The sequence below is a fragment of the Gekko japonicus genome, unplaced genomic scaffold (assembly GCF_001447785.1).
Source record: "Gekko japonicus isolate JY-2015 unplaced genomic scaffold, Gekko_japonicus_V1.1 scaffold775, whole genome shotgun sequence".
Taxonomy (NCBI): domain Eukaryota; kingdom Metazoa; phylum Chordata; class Lepidosauria; order Squamata; family Gekkonidae; genus Gekko; species Gekko japonicus.
This window is the reverse complement of record NW_015168673.1, coordinates 641,451-659,410: the sequence shown is the minus strand read 5'-3', so window position 1 is coordinate 659,410 and position 17,960 is coordinate 641,451. Positions and strand designations below refer to the sequence as shown.

Sequence of the window (17,960 nt, the reverse complement as noted above, 5' to 3'; positions counted from 1 at the left end):
CTTTCTCCTGGCGGCTCTGGGGAAACCCCCAATTTTCAGGGCTTCAGCCCACCACCAGCAAAACAGGAACATTGCGTGGGGGACACTAGTATTTGGGCAAACTCTATGGTTTTGAAGCTAAAAAACCCATAAAGTTTTGCCCAAATACCAGAGCGTCCCCTGTGTGACTTCTTAGAGCAATGATGTCACTTCCGAGTGATGTCATCAGGTTGGGGACATCATGCAACATCCCTGCCCACTCCTGGAACACCCCCCCCCACATCCCCCACTCCAGCCAAGGTAAGACCTGGCAACCCTAATTTTATGCAGTATATTTGAAGGTCCAAAAATGCTTCCAGAGCCCAACTACAAGCAGCACCCCTAAATTAACTCAATAATATTTGCCTAATTTTCTGTTCTTCCTGGCAAAAAGCCATCACATCTTTGCTAAGAACCCTACCCACATCCACTTTCTATAGCTATAAAGTGTCTTAAGTAAGTTCTTAAGTCAGCTATTTTAGATTACTTGTGAGAATTTACTTGTATGTTTGCTCTCTTTTTTATCAGTTCAACCAAGAATGACTCAAGAAAGAAGTTTTTGTTTTGTTTTGATGTTATAAAGCTTTTTGTTAAAAGCCCCCCTCCTCTTTGTTTCAGTAATGCCTTTCCCTCAGTGCTTCACAGGGGACAGCATGGTCTTCTGGCATGATCTTGATATCACTGTTTCTGTGCCATGGTACATCGGACTCATGTTTAGAACTCGGAAGGTTAATGGCATGTTGATGCAAGCAAAGGCAGGAGCATCATCCAAGATCAACATTCAGGTACAAATATGTTCATTAATGCAACACAACCAGAAAATTTCCTTAAATAACAAAAGATAACCCTAAACTTAAATATGTGGCATTCAACTATAATGGATTTTGATCACTAGCTCAAGGACATTGTGTGGTAAGGTAATATTCTGACTTTTGAAACAAATCTGAACTTTATTGATTTCAGTAATTTATACATGGTTTTTTATAGCTGGGTAAACTGGGAGGGGCTGGGGTCTGTAAAGATATACACAAAAACATAAGAAGAGCCCTGCTGGATTAGACCAATGGTCCATCTAGCTCAGCATCCTGTCTCATACAGTAGCCAACCAGTTCTTCTGAACGGCCAACAACAGGGCATAGAGGCAGAGGTCTTCGCCTGATGTTGCCTCCTGTCTCTGAGATTCAAGATTAGTGACTCTGAATGAGCCAGATTACTTTGGTCAAGTTACTATGCAGGAGACTTTTGTGCTGTGATTTACCTGATTTTGGTGTTTGCTGTTGAGAAGAATTCACCAGAAAGAGTCCATGTCAGAATTTAATGCACAAGCTGTATAATATCAGCACTAACTACACTTATTCATGAGAACAATCTTATTAACGATATCAAATATAAATTACAATGCCTCAAAGAAGATAACAATAATTCCATCACTTATTTTTTCATTCCAGAACATAATAAAAATATTCCAATGTTCCACAAAAATGTATAACTTATTTCTGTATACTTAATAATAGCACAACAGTTTTTTAATAAGTCAGTTTTCCAAGTACAATTAAATCAATTGATCATTCATGAGGATTCTAATTTTTTGCAGCCCATGACAGTTATTATTTTAGTGGAAGAAAATAAATCTGCAGAGCGGTCGGGTTAGAACGGATAAAAGGAAGTACTTCTTCACCCAAAGAGTGATTAACACATGGAATTCACTGCCACAGGAAGTGGTGGGTGCTACAAGCATAGACGGCTTCAAAAGGGAATTAGATAAGCATATGGAGCAGAGGTCCATCAGTGGCTATTAGCCACAAGGTATAGCTAGGGGTTCTGGGGCAAGTGATGCTCTGTCTTCTTGGTGCTTGGGGGGGGGTCAACAGTGGGAGGGCTTCTAATGTCCTGGCCCCACTGCTGGACCTCCTGATGGCACTGGTATTTCTGGCCACTGTGTGACACAGAGTGTTGGACTGGATGGGCCTTTGGCCTGATCCAACATTGGTGTCTCTTATGTTCTTATGTTCTTATGTTCTTAAATCCATTATTAACTCTACATCTGAATCAGTAACAGATTCTCTTAGGTAGACAAGTACAATCACTTTGGGAACAGCAGGATTGGTGCAACACACCATTTCATTAACCCAATGATACTGTGCTAAAAAGGCTGAATTCTACAACATGTCCAGAATATATTGAATAAATGAGCTGGCAAAAAGCCCCATCTACAGCAAACATTTAATGGTATTCTATAACGAAGAGGATAATTTATGAGGGGCGAGGTACCATTGGCAAAGTACATTAAAAAGTCCTCTCTTCCATTTGTCAGCACCAATTTTGGGATGGCACATTTACTCATATCTAATATTTGCTCTTTGAAGAACTGCAGTTGGGCCATATTGTTTTCAGCCTAAACAATATGGAAGCTAGGAACTTTCACTTTTGGTTGTGGGTAGATGAAACTGTGACAAATATGTGTTAGTCTGTTTTGTTAAATAGATAGAGATGTTGGGTTTCAAACTGCTGTGGGTGCACTTAGATGCTTGTTATACAACTGGTTTTGGTTGATTTTTTCCATTTAAAACAAGACAGATTTCACTTCCAATCCTATTGCTAATGATTTCTTGATAATCAAGAAGAAATTCCCGGGTATCTGAGAACAGGGTTCAACCCAGTCTACTACATTTATCCAAATAAACACAAAACAACATCCTAACTACTTATTTCTCTAGTTCCCTCCCGATAGTGGGTGGGAATTAGGGTTCCTGTCTTATGGGTTACAGACTCAGAATTACACGATACATCACAGATAGTAAGAAGCTCCTTTCCCAAGCAGAGCCTATCGAATGCACGTGCTCAGAGGAAAATAGCTGGTTGAGATGACAGTGGCCCTGAGCCAATCAGAAGTCTCATTATGCAAGGAAGAATAAAATGACATCAGAACTTCTTGTGGTGTGAAATTATTTCTAGACAATAGACCATATATTAATTTATGTAGGTCTAAAACAAATAGAGCGTCCCAGGCAGATGGAATTACATAATATAATCTTGGGTAATTAAGTCTGTTTGTCATAATGATCAACCTAGATGTTACAGACAGGAAGGAACAGAGTTCAACGGGAGGGCATAATATAGGCAGACTATATATTCAAGAACAAAGGTTCAGGAAAGTATTCCTATAAAGGTGTGTGTGCGTGTGTGTTTGTGTGCTTGCCTGGAAGTCATGGTGACTTCTGGCGACCCCTACTGGGGGCTTGGACATTTTTCAGAGAAGTGGCTTGAGTAGCCTGCCTCTGCGTCTCACCTCTGGTAGTCCTTGGAGGTCACTCTTCTGAGTGCTTGCCAGAAGAGTGCCCTGCTTAGCTTCCAAGATCTAATGAGATCAGGCTTGCCTGGGCTATCCTGGTTAGGGGAAAGGTTTTAATACTCAAAAGGTCTTAAAACCTGCACAGAAAATAGGCATGTTTATTTGTACACAAGAAATTAAAATAATTTTTTTCAGCAATGAACAAAGTTTGTGTTTGCTTTCAACAGATACTGAACAACTATGTGGTATTTGAAGTCTACGATGGACTGAATCAGGTGGCAAATCTGAAGATGACCCAATCCCGAATGAGCGATGGAGAATGGCATCACTTGTTAATAGAGCTGAAGAGTGCAAAAGATGGGAAAGACATTAAGTACCTGGCTGTTGTGTCATTGGATTATGGAATGTATCAGGTGTGGTGACATCCATAATCTTTTGACTTTTTTGAAGGCATAAAAATAAGTCCAGGAAGGGCAGCAATGAGTAACCTGTCAAAATCTAGGTGGGATCCAAGCCCATATCTCCAGTAGACCAGAAGTCCCCTTTTCCCCCAATAGTGCACAGTTGACTGTACTATTGCCATGGTTCTAGGAAGCTAGATTTTGCAACTGTTCTAAAGTCCACGGAGTCTATTGTATATTAAACACCATAAGAAAATTTAGTTCTGCATGATGGCAGTCATTGTGAGACTGTAAAAGTAATCACTTGTGGAGGGTGGGGGAAATCAGTTTGTAAAAGTAATTGGATTGTGTCCTGCCAACGGGTCACCCTCAAAAACCCCCCCCCCACTGCTGGCGGGCCTGTGGCCTGGCGCGAGGGCCCGCCCATGCTCCCGAGCCAGTCGGCCCGAGCGTGGCTGCCCTCCAAAGTCCCGACCCGAAACAGGCAGCTGGGGCTGCAGCCTCTCCCAAGGCCCGGCGTCTCTAGCTAAATATGGGGGCAGGGCCACGGGGGGAGGAAGGGAGGGGTTGGGTCCAGGGAATGCTGGGGGGAGTGAGGAGGGGATAAAAGCAGGGCAGCAACAGGAGCCGAGAAGGATGACCTGGAGACGGCGGAGTCACTCCCAGAGAGACTGAAGGCAAGGCCTCCAAAAGGAGCGGGTTGGTAGGGTGGGGTGGCGTAACCCCCCTCCCCCGCTCAGGGAAGAGACTCCAAGGTGGCTGAGCGTCTGGAACACTCAGAATCCAGTGACAGCGAGGGGGGCGGGTCGTCAGATTCTTGTGACAGATTGAATTGAAAAATGGAACATTATGTCTTCTGGAAATGCTTCTTTATCAGAAAGAAAATGTGAACATTTTCTCATTCCATAACTACTTTATATTTATTCATGGTTATGTTTTTCTGTATTAGTTAACTACAGTGCTGTAACTGAGAATTTATAGGAATTTTGCCGCAATCTCCCTTAATCTGTTCTTCTTTTCAGAGTACTGTACAGATTGGAAATCAGTTGCCAGGACTAAAAATGAGAAGCATTGTTGTGGGAGGTGTCTCTGAAGATCAAGTCTCAGTGCAGCATGGTTTCTATGGCTGCCTGCAGGTGAAAACTAAAAATGAGTTATCACTTACGCGTCTATGTTCCTCTTTTTTCAACAGCCTGACTGTGGGGGAGGGAGGCAAAAAGCGTGTTTTTTGCTTTCTGCATCTCTTTCAAACTTTGTTTTGGAATAACTTAACTTTGAACATTGCTCTGTTTAAATTGACTGAAAGTATTTGGCACAATCTCATCTGAATGAATGGAGATTAATTTTAGGGGGCGTGTCATTGATTTCAATTAAACTAACTATGTCTGGATTGTATCCAGTTATTGTTTGCAGATTTTTACAGCTAGGTTTATAGAAGTCTGGCTTCCAATTTATGAGTTCCCATTGACTGACTCCATTTTTGCTGTGAATACGGAGATGCAGTTGCACTACCATATCTTAACTTGGAACACAAAGAATAGCCTCACTGTTTTTACCTCTTCCTTCCTTTTAGGGAGTGAGAATGGGGGAGACATCTACAAATGCAGCTACGCTGAACATGCATCAGGCTGGGAACATTAATGTCAAGGAAGGCTGTAAGGTGGACAATCCCTGTGATTCTAAACCTTGCCCCCAGCACAGCTATTGCCGTGACAATTGGGACAGCTATTCCTGTATTTGTAATCCAGGTAATAATGGCTGGTAGCAAACCAGTCAAAATAATAAGGTACCTGTGCATTCCAGATTTCTCTGATTGCAGCAGTGTTTACAGGATTTGGGAACTGTTGCACAATATTTCTGCCCATTATCATGTAAAACTATGAGATAAAATACATGTTACATTTGATACATGATGGGACATGGGTGTCTGACCCCCTTGTAGCTAAACATTAAAGCAGGAACTAACCTTCAAAGGCATTATTGTTGCCCTGTTCATCTCCAAAGGGGTAAGGAGAGGCTTCAGGCTTCCCTCCTGGGCTGTTTTTGCTAGCAAAAACAAGTGCTGGAGGGGCCGTTTACCCCTTCCTAAAGCGTCATGTGTCCATTCCCAAGTGAGGAGTCCAAGGAAGGGGAAAACAGTCACCACCCCTGCAGCTTTTTCTACTGGTGAAAGCTGCCTGGGAGGGAAGCCTAGAGCCCCTTCTTCCCCCTAGTAGCATTTGGGTTGTTGTGTTGGGGCAACAAAGATGTTTTAAAAGGTTTTTAAAGGTTAGTCCCCACTCTCACATTTGACTATGAGTTGGGTCAGGCACCTGTTTCCCAAGATGTGGCCAACATAACATGCATTTTGGCCCTAGGATCAAACAATAGGTTTGATCAATGTCTACACTGGAGCTCTCTCTTATTTTCAAATACTACAATATTGGCTGTATTACTACTGTAATGGCTCCTCTTTCAAGATCACAGACTGTTGGGAAAGTAAAGAGTGGCCCCGGACACACTAGCGGGAAAAGCCGTGGCAGAAGTGCACTTCTTAGAGCTGCAGCAAATTGAAGCGCAGCATCAGGATCAGACAGATCCTCCGAGCTGCGCCACATTTGCTCCCCGGCATGATCACATGCCGAGGGGGACGCGATGGGACGAAGGGTGAGGCGAGGCAGCTGTGCAGTTGTGCGCATGGGTAGTGTGGCAGGGTCTCGCATACCACGGGATACAGGCGCGTCGGCGATAACACGGCCGCCCATGTTGCGCGTTTCCCAGTAAGTAGTAGTCTTTTGCAGGTCTCTCTTAAATCCACATTTTCGGCCGGTTGCGACGGGTTGGGGGCGGATACGTGACGCTTGCCAGATGTTGGCATCTGATCGCGCCGGTTTAATCCGCCCTCAACCCGTCCTTTTCGTGGGGCAAATCCTCCCGTGTGACTGGGGCCAGTGTCGATCTAATGGAAAATAAGAAAACAGATCAGAATCTGAATAAAGAAGAACAGAGGGTATTGAAAAGCTAGACTGACACAGAAAAGAATCCCTATCCCATTAGTGGTGGATGACTATACTGTTGTCACATAACCAAGAGTGGTAGATGGTTGGGTTTACATTTGTTATCACTTAATTAATTAATGGTACTAAAAATTTAAATCTGTAGTATAAAGAGATATGGTTAAGGCATTCTTATCCTGAAAAGTAATACGAGTCATTGGCTTTCTCATCAATAAATGATAACATGGGCTTTGCATGCACCATCTTTTCAGTGGGGGCAGGGGAGATTACACCTATAGAAAAAACAGCAATTTCCTGAGCAAAATAATAATAATAATAATAATAATAATAATAGATGAGTACAATTTTCTTATAGTTACAAATGTTTTAGCTGGCAGAATGTTGAAGTTTCTCAAAATTAAGGAATCACAGAACTGAATTTTAGGGATGACAGTGAATAATTTGCATGGGACAGCAAATAATCACAGAATTCACTTTGTGATTGAAATAAAAGGAATTCTGTTTCTTTCACATTTTATCTCCTATGTGTCCTTATGTAGTTCAGTTTCTATCAAGTTACATTTTTGTTTGCAGCCAGGTCAAATAAATCACACCTTGAACTATTTCCTCTGATTTGAAATATTAGAGGCATTGGGGGGGCATATTATTCAGCCATTTTCTAAACATGCAAAGAAAATAAGTAGTTTAATAATTAATGTCTTAAGCACAAAATAAAACAAATGACACCTGAAGTACTGAAAAAATATAGCCTTTCAGCACTTTCGAATGTGACATTTGTAGATGTTGTCTTGCAAGGGCAGGAGAATTTAGTGATAGCTCCAGAGGTGTAATTAATGTGTACGCTTAAAATAGATTGACTTCCTGAGATACGCAAATCACAAGTTATACAGTGGCTGTTAGACGTCTATAACCTTGTCTCCCCAGGGTACTTTGGGACAGACTGCGTTGACGTGTGCAGCCTGAATCCCTGTGAGCATGTCTCCACTTGCGTGCATAAACCAAACTCTTCTCATGGATACACCTGTGAATGTGGGCAAAACTATTACGGCCAGTACTGTGAAAGCAAGTAAGCAGATCTTTTTGATTCCCTGTTACTTTTGTGGTATAAAATTATGTGGCATAAGAAGCTGCCTTAGACACAATGTGGCCCAGTCCTGCATTCTACTTTTATTTCTTTTTTGCTATGTACACTGATGTTCATTTTAAAATGTTGGGTACACATTGTAGTTCTAGGTTATTCATAATTATTAACAATTACAATAATAAGTGTTGTTATGTGGCAACCAGCTTATGGTGACCCCTCATTGGGGTTTTCAAGACAAGAGATGAGCATAGAAACATAGAGCTGGTGACTTCCACCTGTACTTCAGCCTCTCTCTCTTGCCCAAGAGAGCAGGGAAACCTCCATTCATTCCCCAGTCCAGCCAATTGTGGAGTGGCTGAATTTCTGCTGCCTCCCAGGGACGAAGACTGCCATGGGACAGTCCCTGTTTTCCCGCACTTTTTGGCCTTGGGGCAGCTGGGAACTGTAGGCCAGCAGATGAGGAAGCCCCATTCAACCCAGTGAGTGATACCCCTGTAGGGCCCCTCTCTGGAACTACAGCTCAATTAAACCTTATGGGGGAACATTTTACACAAAGAACCACAGCCATCTTACAAACACAGGTAACTGCCATTTTGTGACACCTACCAACAGCCACTGAGGGGAAAGTTAGTCCCACACAGGAAAAGTGTCTTCATCAAGAGAGAAAGCCATTTGCCAGTAATTGTCACAGGGCACAGTGGATGAAGGGGAAGTGGAGCAGACCCAGCACCCAGCCAGTGGCACGCGAGTACCCTTGAGTGGCAGCTGACGGGCCAATGGCTGAGGGACAGCATAGAATCTTGCCACCCCAAACCAGGATTATAATATAGGAGAGATAAGGGGGGACCTGTGAGAAACTCATAGGTAAAATGGCAGTTGCTTTACAGAAATTCAAAAGGGGTGTGTGTGTGTGTTTTCCCCTTACACTGGCAGTCCTGGGGGGGGGGGAGAGGGTAAATTAGAAAGGTGCTTAGTAATGTGGCATTAGGGTGGGGGAGGTGAATATTCCTAGCCAGAGAGAGAGAGAGGATGGCTGCTGCATCTTTGAATATGAATCTCCCCCCATAATATTGCTTCCATTCCATAGTTTAATGTGAAAGAAGAGGCCCCAGGCCAGAAGAACAGCATAGGCTAGGATGGGATGGGGGAAAGTCAGTTCTTATGAGATTCCCCTTAATTTGGGCACTTCATTGTGTTTGGAGGGGGGTTAGTTGTTTTCTCATTGTCCAGCTGCCCGGGGGGAGGGGGGACAGAGTGAAGCCCCTGCCTTCTCCCCCTGTCTGCTGATCTTTACCCATCTTCTTTCTCTGATTCAGACTGGGACAGCAGCGCCTTAATCTCCCTGCCACCCCCACTTCCTCTTGCCCATGTTTTTTCCTGGTTGGGGGGGGGGGGGGGGAGAAACCAACAACGTTTTACTTTAAATGCATTCTCAAAGCCCCCCCCCCCCGCCACCTGGCTTGGTCCCTGGCAGAGGTGGGGAACATGAAGATGAAGAAACAAATTGGCGCAGAGGGAAATAGAATCCTATATATATAAAAGCCCTAGCATATTGGCACGTTCCAGCTCTCCCATTGGTTGGGGACTGGGTCCGCTCCTCTCCCCCACCCACTGCCAGCTGGCCCCTCTTCCCTGTCAGAATAAACTGCCAAAATGGCTGTCTCTCCTAACAAAGACACTTCTCCTGCTGCTTGGCTCCTCTGCGGTTGGCTGGCTACTGAGGTGAGCAACTGGCCATCAAACCATTCTCTTCTCCTCCTCCTGCTGTGAGGTTCATTTTCCCTTCAGTGGCTGTTGCTAGGCAACCAAGATTGGTCTTGGCAGTAAAAAGGCAGGGGCACGAGGCCCTTTCTAGGCCTACTTTGTCCTTTGTGGGGAACTCATTGGAGCCAGTCCTGACAAGGGTTGCCAGCTCCAGGTTGGGAAATTTCTGGAGATTTTGTGGTGGAATCTATGGAAGCCAGAGTTTAGGGTAGGGTTGCCAAGTCTTACCGAAGTAATACCAGGGGAGTCCAGGGCCCTCTCCGGGCCCATAGAGTTTTCAGGGTGATTGCTAGAGCGTCACCCGGCGACTTGCCCAGCGTGATGACGTCACTGCCGGGCACGTCAGCCCTATCTGGCCACTTCGGGGGTGGGGTTCCCCCCACCGGCCGAATCCAGACTGGCGGATTGGGGACCCTTTTAGCAGGGGAATCCCCACCCCCTGGGGGGACTTGGCAGCCCTAGTTTGGGGAGGAGAGAGGCCTCAGCTGAATAGAATGCCATAGAGTCCACCCTCCAAAGCAGTTATTTTTTCCAGGGGGAGAGAGATCTGTTGCCTGGAGTTCAGTTGTGATACCAGGCAATCTTCAGGCTCTATCTAGAGGTTGGCTACCCTAGGCCTGGCAGCACCCTCTGGGTGACTTGATGACACCTGACTGGCATAACTTAACTAGGCATAGCTGCTTGCTCCTGTTCACCAGCAGTAGCCCCCCAGGGCAGCCAGTGAGGCATAGCAGTTAGCACTTCAGAGTCGGGTCTGCCAGACCCAGGTTCTTCCTGTGGAAGCTGATTGGGAGATTTCAGATCACTCACAGAATTTTAGCCTGACCTACCTCACAGGGTTGCTGTGCAGATCAAAAGGGGGAGAGAATAATTATATGAGCTGTTTTGGTCCCCACTGTGGAGAAATACTGTACTTTTCCTAGGTAGAGGCTGCAGGGGAAGGAGATGGAAAGCTGAAGTCAGAGGGGCAGATAATGGTACACTGATGGTTGGCTGGGAAGGATATAGGGTTGCCACCTCCAGGTTGGGAAATTCCTGGATATTTGAGGGGTGGAGCCTGGAGAGGGTGGGGTTTGAGGAGGGGTGGGACCTCAGACACGTACAATGCCATAGACTCCACCCTCCAAACCGACCATTTCCTCCTGGGGAACCATTGTTGCCAAATATCCAGGTGAGGGCTGGAGATCACTCAGAATTACAACTCCTCTTCAGATGGCAGAGATCAGTTCCCCTAGAGAAAATGGTGGACTCTCTGTCATTAAACCATGCTGAGGTCACCACAGCAAAGTGACAGTTAGTGCCCAAGGCTGGAGCACCCACCCAGAGCCTCTTTCTAGAGTACCTTAAAGACTAATAAAATTTGTGGTAGTGTATGAGCTTTCATGAGTCACTGCTCACTTCTTCAGCCACCTGTGACAGCAGATCCACATGCTTCCAACTTGGATGGATGGAATTCTGTTCCAACGCACCATTGGAACCTTCACCAAACAAGGGAGTGGGAGACACGATCCCCATGTTGCCTACTGAGGACCTTTGTCTTTATGCTGAACAATTAATAAGGATGGCAAAATCATTGAAATTTGGTATCTTGTGTTCGGATCTGAAGTCTTCAGATCCAGTTTTGGAAGTTCCAGTTGCATTCCCAGTACTTCAAGGATTGTTGGACATAGCCAAACACATCCCACCCTCCTTTCCCTGATATGGGCTTCTTCATTGAAGTGCCTCTCCATGGTGGCAAAGGGAGAACTGAGGAAGGAGCACTCAACCCACCTCTGTCGCATAACAGTTTGAGTGGGAAATATCAGCACATGCCTAAGAGGAGGGGAAGCATTCCAAAATGTCTTGGAAAGCTCTAGAAAGCATTGGAACCTTCAGCTCTGCATCTGGACTGCACATGCAGTCCCAGGGGTGCTGTGCAACCCTGTTTTTCTCCCCAGAAGCTGGAATTTTAAACCGCAGTTTAATCTTAGGATCTGGGGTTTGTTTTTAAAAAGCTTCTTATGACATCTGAATGCAGCCATCTGTCAACAGGGCTTTTAAAAAAGAAAACAATAATTATTTATAACAAGAGAAAACTTGTTTGTATTCCTTTTTTCCTTTTCACCAAATTTTATAAAGATTTACTATAATTTAAAATATTTGCTAATGTAGTATGGTGGCGGTGGCGTTACAATTACAGGGCTTTCTGGATGATGCTTCAGTCCTGGATCCCTTCCAGTCCGGCTTTCGCCCGGGTCATGGGACGGAGACGGCATTGGTTGCCCTGACTGACGATCTCCAAAGGCATCTGGATCGAGGCGGTGTGGCGGCATTGCTGTTGTTAGATCTGTCGGCCGCGTTTGATACAGTCGACCATCAGCTGCTGACCCGCTGCCTCACCGACATGGGGATTCAGGGCCTTGCCCTTCAATGGTTTGCCTCTTTTCTCCAAGGTCGGGGACAGAGGGTGGCGATTGGGGAACAGCAGTCCTGGAGGCATCCTCTTGAGTGTGGGGTGCCTCAGGGGGCGGTGCTGTCCCTGATGTTATTTAACATCCATATGCGCCCCCTCGCCCAGATTGCCTGGAGTTATGGGCTTGGGTGTCATCAATATGCAGATGACACCCAGCTCTATCTGATGTTGGGTGGCCAGTCGGACTCTGGTCCTGATGACCTTCATCGGGCATTGCAGGCCGTGGCTGGTTGGCTTAGGCTGAGTCGGCTGAAACTAAACCCGGCGAAGACGGAGGTCCTGGGCCTGAGTCGGATCAGTTCGGGGTTGGGGCTCCCTCTCCCGACCTTCGATGGGGTGCCTCTGGTACCAGCGTCGGAGGTTAGAAGTTTGGGGGTGCTTCTGGACTCCTCTTTAACGTCGGAGGCCCAGGTGGCAGCCACTGTCAAGTCAGCCTTTTACCATCTTCGGCTGGTGTGGCAGTTGGTTCCTTACCTTGACCGTGATGACCTGGCCACTGTGATCCATGCGACGGTCACCTCAAGGTTTGACTACTGCAACGCTCTCTACATGGGGCTGCCTTTGTCGCAAATCCGGAAGCTGCAGCTAGTGCAGAATGCGGCAGCCAGGCTGTTGATGGGTCTTACCAGGCGGGACCATATCCAGCCTGTGCTGAAGGCACTGCACTGGCTGCTAATAGCGTACCGGATCCGCTTCAAAGTGCTGGTTCTTACCTATAAAGCTCTATATGGCCAGGGTCCGGCTTACCTGAGGGACCACCTTTCCCCATATGTTCCCCCAAGGGCACTATGGTCGGGGGCACAATACCTGTTGGTTATCTCAGCCCCAAAGGTTGCTAAATATGCTGCTACCAGGGCCAGGGCTTTTTCGGTGGCGGCTCCTACCTGGTGGAATGAGCTCCCGGAAGAGATCAGGACCCTGCAGGACCTAGTACAGTTCCGCAGGTCCTGTAAGATGGAGTTCTTCCGCCAGGCTTCTGAGTAGGAGCCGCCGCCGCCACAGTACCACCACCGTGTTGTCATCTTTGTTGGTGGAATTTTCTACAAGGTGCGCCGGCCCTGGGATGGAAGAACTGAGAAAGTGAAGTACTAACCAGAAGAGACGTCAGCGTTCTCTGGAGCGTATCATCAGAATCCCCATCTTGGAATTGTTATAGTTTACTGTTAAGCACCGATTTTAATTGTAATGATTATTTATTTTTATGTATGGCATTTGCCTCCTATGTTAGCCGCCCTGAGCCCATGTGGAAGGGCGGGATATAAATCTAATAAATAAATAAATAATGGAAGATATAAAATAGGATCATGGGAAGAGTTCATCAAGCATTACTGTTGCAGTGAGATTTGGGTATTTATATCAGGTCAAGTTGTACTTCTGTGGTTTCAGTGTAGGAGAAGAGAAAGCATTTTTCAAAATTTTTAAATAAGAGCTTAGAGAGATTCCTCTTGTTTCCCCATATTTCCTTTGTAGAATTGATTTGCCTTGTCCCAGAGGCTGGTGGGGAAATCCTGTTTGTGGCCCATGTAACTGTGAGATCAGTAAGGGATTTGATCCTGACTGCAATAAAACCAATGGGGAGTGTCGGTGTAAGGTAAGGAACAGGACATATCACAAATATTGTTGTACCAGTGTTCACTGCAATGTGGGAAAGCTGTAGCAAATGACAGGCATTTTTTTTTTAAATTGAGGATTGTTTTCATCAACAATACTGTCAGGGCCATAGGTGGAGCCAGTCAAAGCTCCCTTCTGTGTGTACATAATGCTTTGCAGTAGGAATGTATGAGACCTCGAAAGGAAATGTAATACTTTTACTCTGTGGCCAGGGCTACTCTGTGAATCTGTACATCAGCCTTGCTTAGTCTAATAGTGAGATGACAGGACCCTGTGCCTATAAGGAAAGTAGCAAACAAGGGGAATAACCGTAAGCAGGTCTGCTCAGAAGTAAGTCCCATTTTATTCATCGGGGCTTACTACCAGGAAAGCATTGTTAGGGTTGCAGCCCAGGCCATCTGCAGAAAAGCAGGGGATTTGTATATACACATGGAACTCCCCAGGATTGAAGGAAAATATGACTTTGTACATTAGCTAAAAGAAAAATAAAGACATTTTTAAAAATTCTGACTAGAGTCCTGGGTTGGGGGAAAAAATTAAGGGGTGCAGAATTAAGGGGCCCTATGGACTTTATTTCAGTGTTTCCAGTGGAAGAACTGGAAATTTGGGGCGTGGGAAACACTCCTCTGGGGGTTTTTTCCCTTTGAAATGAGTGAAGTGGTTTTTAAGACAAGGTGTTGCTCACTCAGAATGTGTAGTATGCAGGCTATAATGTAAAACAATATGCAGCATTTGATGATAATCCAGAGAGAGAGATAGATAGATATTAAATGTAACTAATTTTGCCCATCGTTAATATGGGCCCCCATCACACGGGGGGGGGGGGAAGCATGGCCAAAGCGCAGCTTTTTTGAGCCGCACCAAAAGAGACCCGCGGCGGTGGGATCAGACAGATCCCCCAAGCCGCCGCACAGTTGCTCCCCGGCACGATCAGATGCGGGGGGGGGAGCCACGGAACAGAGAGTGAGGCAGCTGGCTGCGCATGTGCGTGCATGTGCCGTCTGGCTGGGAGCCTCGAATGCTGCGGGAGACAGGTGCGCCAGCGATCCCACGGCCGCCCTTGCTGCGGAGTTTCAGGTAGGTAGTACTCTTTTCTATTTTTTTTTTTATGCGCGGTTTTGCCCGGAAAGGACGGATCGTTGACGGGTGCGCTCCGCTTCCCAGATGTTGCGGTGTGATCATGCCCGTTTGGTGCGCCCCCGATCCGTCCCTCTTGCAGGGCAAAACCTCCCGTGTGACCGGGGCCATGCTATAATGTGTGTGGTGATAACACGCTGAATAATTCAGTGCTTTCAATGCTATAAATTTTTGCTTAATATGCAAATATGCTGCTAGCCCTAAAACAACTGAGGCTACAATCCTAAAAACACTTTCTTGGGAGTAAGCTCATTGAATAAAATGGAACATACTCCTGAATAGACCTGCTTAGAATTACTCTGTGTACGAAGATGTTTTTACCAGATAACACACATTCTTCTCTTCAGTACAAAATCTGTGTTTTCTGTTTTCAAGATCCCCCCCCCCCGGCCACCTCTTGGATGACAAAAACCTAATGTGGTCTAAGTAGCATAGGGCACAGTAGGCTGCAGCTCTCTTCTTTTATATTGGGTGTATTTGCAACTGTGCTTGCCACTGTCCTATATGCTAAGTTATAATTTTATGCTGTTAAAGCAATAAACTAAGTTCAGTTTTGTTAGGAAAGTAAATATTGCTTATATGTCAGCCCAAAAGGTGCGGGGCCGGGGGGGAGACAGGGTGGGGGGGGGGGCATACGATGGCTTCATAATGTCTAAATTTTATACAGCTATGGCCTCTGGTGACTAAATGTATTCCAGGAGGAAAGGAATGTTGAGAGCTGGTTAAAGGGAAAAGGGGGTGAAAGGGGAAACTAACCTTCTGATACTTCTGAGAGTGAATAGAATCCTGGAGGGTACAAGTATTGGGGGTGGAGTGGGGCCTTTGTGTCCCACAATTCCTTGCAGTCCCCAAACTTGTATGTTTGAAATGAAATTGTCTAGGTGCAGGGTCTAATATAAATAATTAATTAAATAAAATATTACTGTGTCTCTGTTTCCAGTTCTGAACACCATTTCCATATGAAACATCCTAAAGTGCATGTTCTAATCAGTGTTCATGTTCTTCATTTGCACACATCTACAACTATTTCTTTGTTTTTCCAGACAAACTATTACAGGCCGCAAAGCAGTGACACTTGTTACCCGTGTGACTGCTTCTCTGCTGGTTCCCACACTCGCACATGTGACCCTGAAACAGGGCAGTGCCCCTGTAAACCAGGAGTGATTGGGCGGCAATGCAATCGCTGTGATAATCCTTTTGCTGAAGTCACGGTTCATGGCTGCGAAGGTACTACTGCTAGTTGTTCTGACAGTCTTTAGGGTCAAGTTAGAGGAGCTTACCTGTTTAAGAATATCTGAAAGAGATTATGACATCTAAGAAGATGTTTTTTTAGCCTTGGTTTCCTTTAAACTGATTGGCAGATGCCCTATGCTTCATCCTTTCCCCCCCCCCCCAAGTCTTGAAATATTTTGACACTTTTAGCATCGTAATGCATTAAGCCTTGTCCTAGCAAAAAAGTGCTTCTGCCCACTTGATCAGGGGTGTTGAACTCATTTGTTATGAGGGCCAGATCTGACTTAAATGAGACCTTGTTGGGCTGAGCCATGTGTTCCATAAAATGTAATGCCAGGTACCAGAGATATAAACTTTATAAAGGACACAGGCTCTGCCCCCCCCCCATGTAGTGGCTTCTCCAATCTTCACTGAGCTGCGGTCAGATGAGGTGGGAGGGGAAAAACACCATGCCTCCTCTTTCTCCACCTTTGCTGCCATTCCCACACTATTTTACCTCAGCATCATAGTCTTGCCCCAGCCGTTTCCTTTCTATTTCTTGACAGCTTTGACCACACACACTTCATCACATGCGCCCACTCACCCGGTCCCCCCCCCCCAGCAGCCTCCTACCTTCCCTCCTTCACACCAGTTGCTTGCAGGCTGGGTAAGAGCCCTGGATAGATCAGTTCTGGCCCCCAGGCCATATGTTTGACACCCATGCACTAGATAGTGACATTGGTGATTTTTATCTTTCCTGAGGGAGAAATCCTTTTCTGTTTTCTTCCACCTCGTATAGTGGTTTACAGTGGATGCCCCAAAGCATTTGAGGCTGGCATTTGGTGGCCGCAGACCAAATTTGGCCAGCCTGCTGCAGTGCCATGTCCCAAGGGATCAACAGGTAAGGTAGCAGAATGTTGAACTTCCTATTATAAACTTCAGTGTAGAATGAGATTTAAAATTTTTAGTTACACCCAGGAGATAATGTGTTATCAGAGTCTGAAAATAAGAACCTGGGCAACCAAAGATTGAAGATTTAATGTAGATGAAGTTATTGAGAATATATAAGAGCCCGTTTAGAAGTATGGGTTGGATCCAGGCAGGTTTTTCATTCAACCTCACCTAATTCCCCTCCTCACCAGAGTCCCTGTCCCAGGTCCTAGGATCTCCAGCATGGGCCTTTTGGCAGGCAACGGGGAACACCTCCTCTTTCTTTTAACAATACAAAGTCTGGTTAGATCCAACCCCATGAAAGGCAGAATGTGAAAAATGCAGTAGATAATGAGCTGTTGTAGAATAGGATAGGAATCTCAACCCCCTGTGTGAAAAGACAGCCAAAATATTAGTATCCTTTGGTTCTGATGGATTTTTACATGATTTTATAAGCTTAAGCAGAGTTACAACCTTTTAAGTCCATTGACTTGGAAGGGTAGGATTGCACTGTTAGTGTGATATACAGGACTGTGTTTCAGAGGGCAGCCGTGTTGGTCTGCAGTAGAGCAGTTAGATTTGAGTCCAGTAACGCCCTAGAGACCAACAAGATTTTCAAGGTATGAGCTTTTGAGAGTCAAAGCTTTCTTTGTCGGACATGAGTAGGAATGAAGATCTGAGTGTATCTATCCCAGTCAGGACTATGTGTGAGGTAACTAAAGTAGTAAGGAATAGACAGACAAGCAACTCTGCCTTAGAACATCTGTAATCTTCTGAAACGTTCCCAATGCATTGGAGTGTTAATTTATAAACTAGAGTGATTTTTCTCCCCCTTTGAGGTAACACAACAACAATTGCACTTTTTGCTAATTAATTTTTGTTTGAAGGGAATGCTGTGCGCCACTGCAACAGTGAGAAAGGCTGGCTCCCCCCTGAGCTCTTTAACTGCACGACCATTGGCTTCATGGACCTTAAAATAATGGTAAGAACCAGCCGCTGTACAAAAGGGGAAACCTTTACTGACTTGTGAGTGTTGTGCCATAGCAGCCTTTAATATCACTGC

General features: G+C 45.4%; 1 protein-coding gene across 1 annotated transcript in view; it reads left to right on the top strand.

Moving 5' to 3' along the window:
• Positions 1-17,960, top strand: part of CELSR1 (cadherin EGF LAG seven-pass G-type receptor 1) — a 154,458-nt gene that overhangs the window by 96,413 nt on the left and 40,085 nt on the right. Inside the window, exons 10-18 of the mRNA XM_015415356.1 lie at positions 637-803; positions 3,538-3,723; positions 4,734-4,847; positions 5,285-5,459; positions 7,632-7,773; positions 13,478-13,598; positions 15,799-15,982; positions 16,767-16,868; positions 17,785-17,879. Of these exons, the coding sequence (XP_015270842.1) occupies positions 637-803; positions 3,538-3,723; positions 4,734-4,847; positions 5,285-5,459; positions 7,632-7,773; positions 13,478-13,598; positions 15,799-15,982; positions 16,767-16,868; positions 17,785-17,879 (1,286 nt within the window). The remainder of the gene's footprint in view (positions 1-636; positions 804-3,537; positions 3,724-4,733; positions 4,848-5,284; positions 5,460-7,631; positions 7,774-13,477; positions 13,599-15,798; positions 15,983-16,766; positions 16,869-17,784; positions 17,880-17,960) is intronic.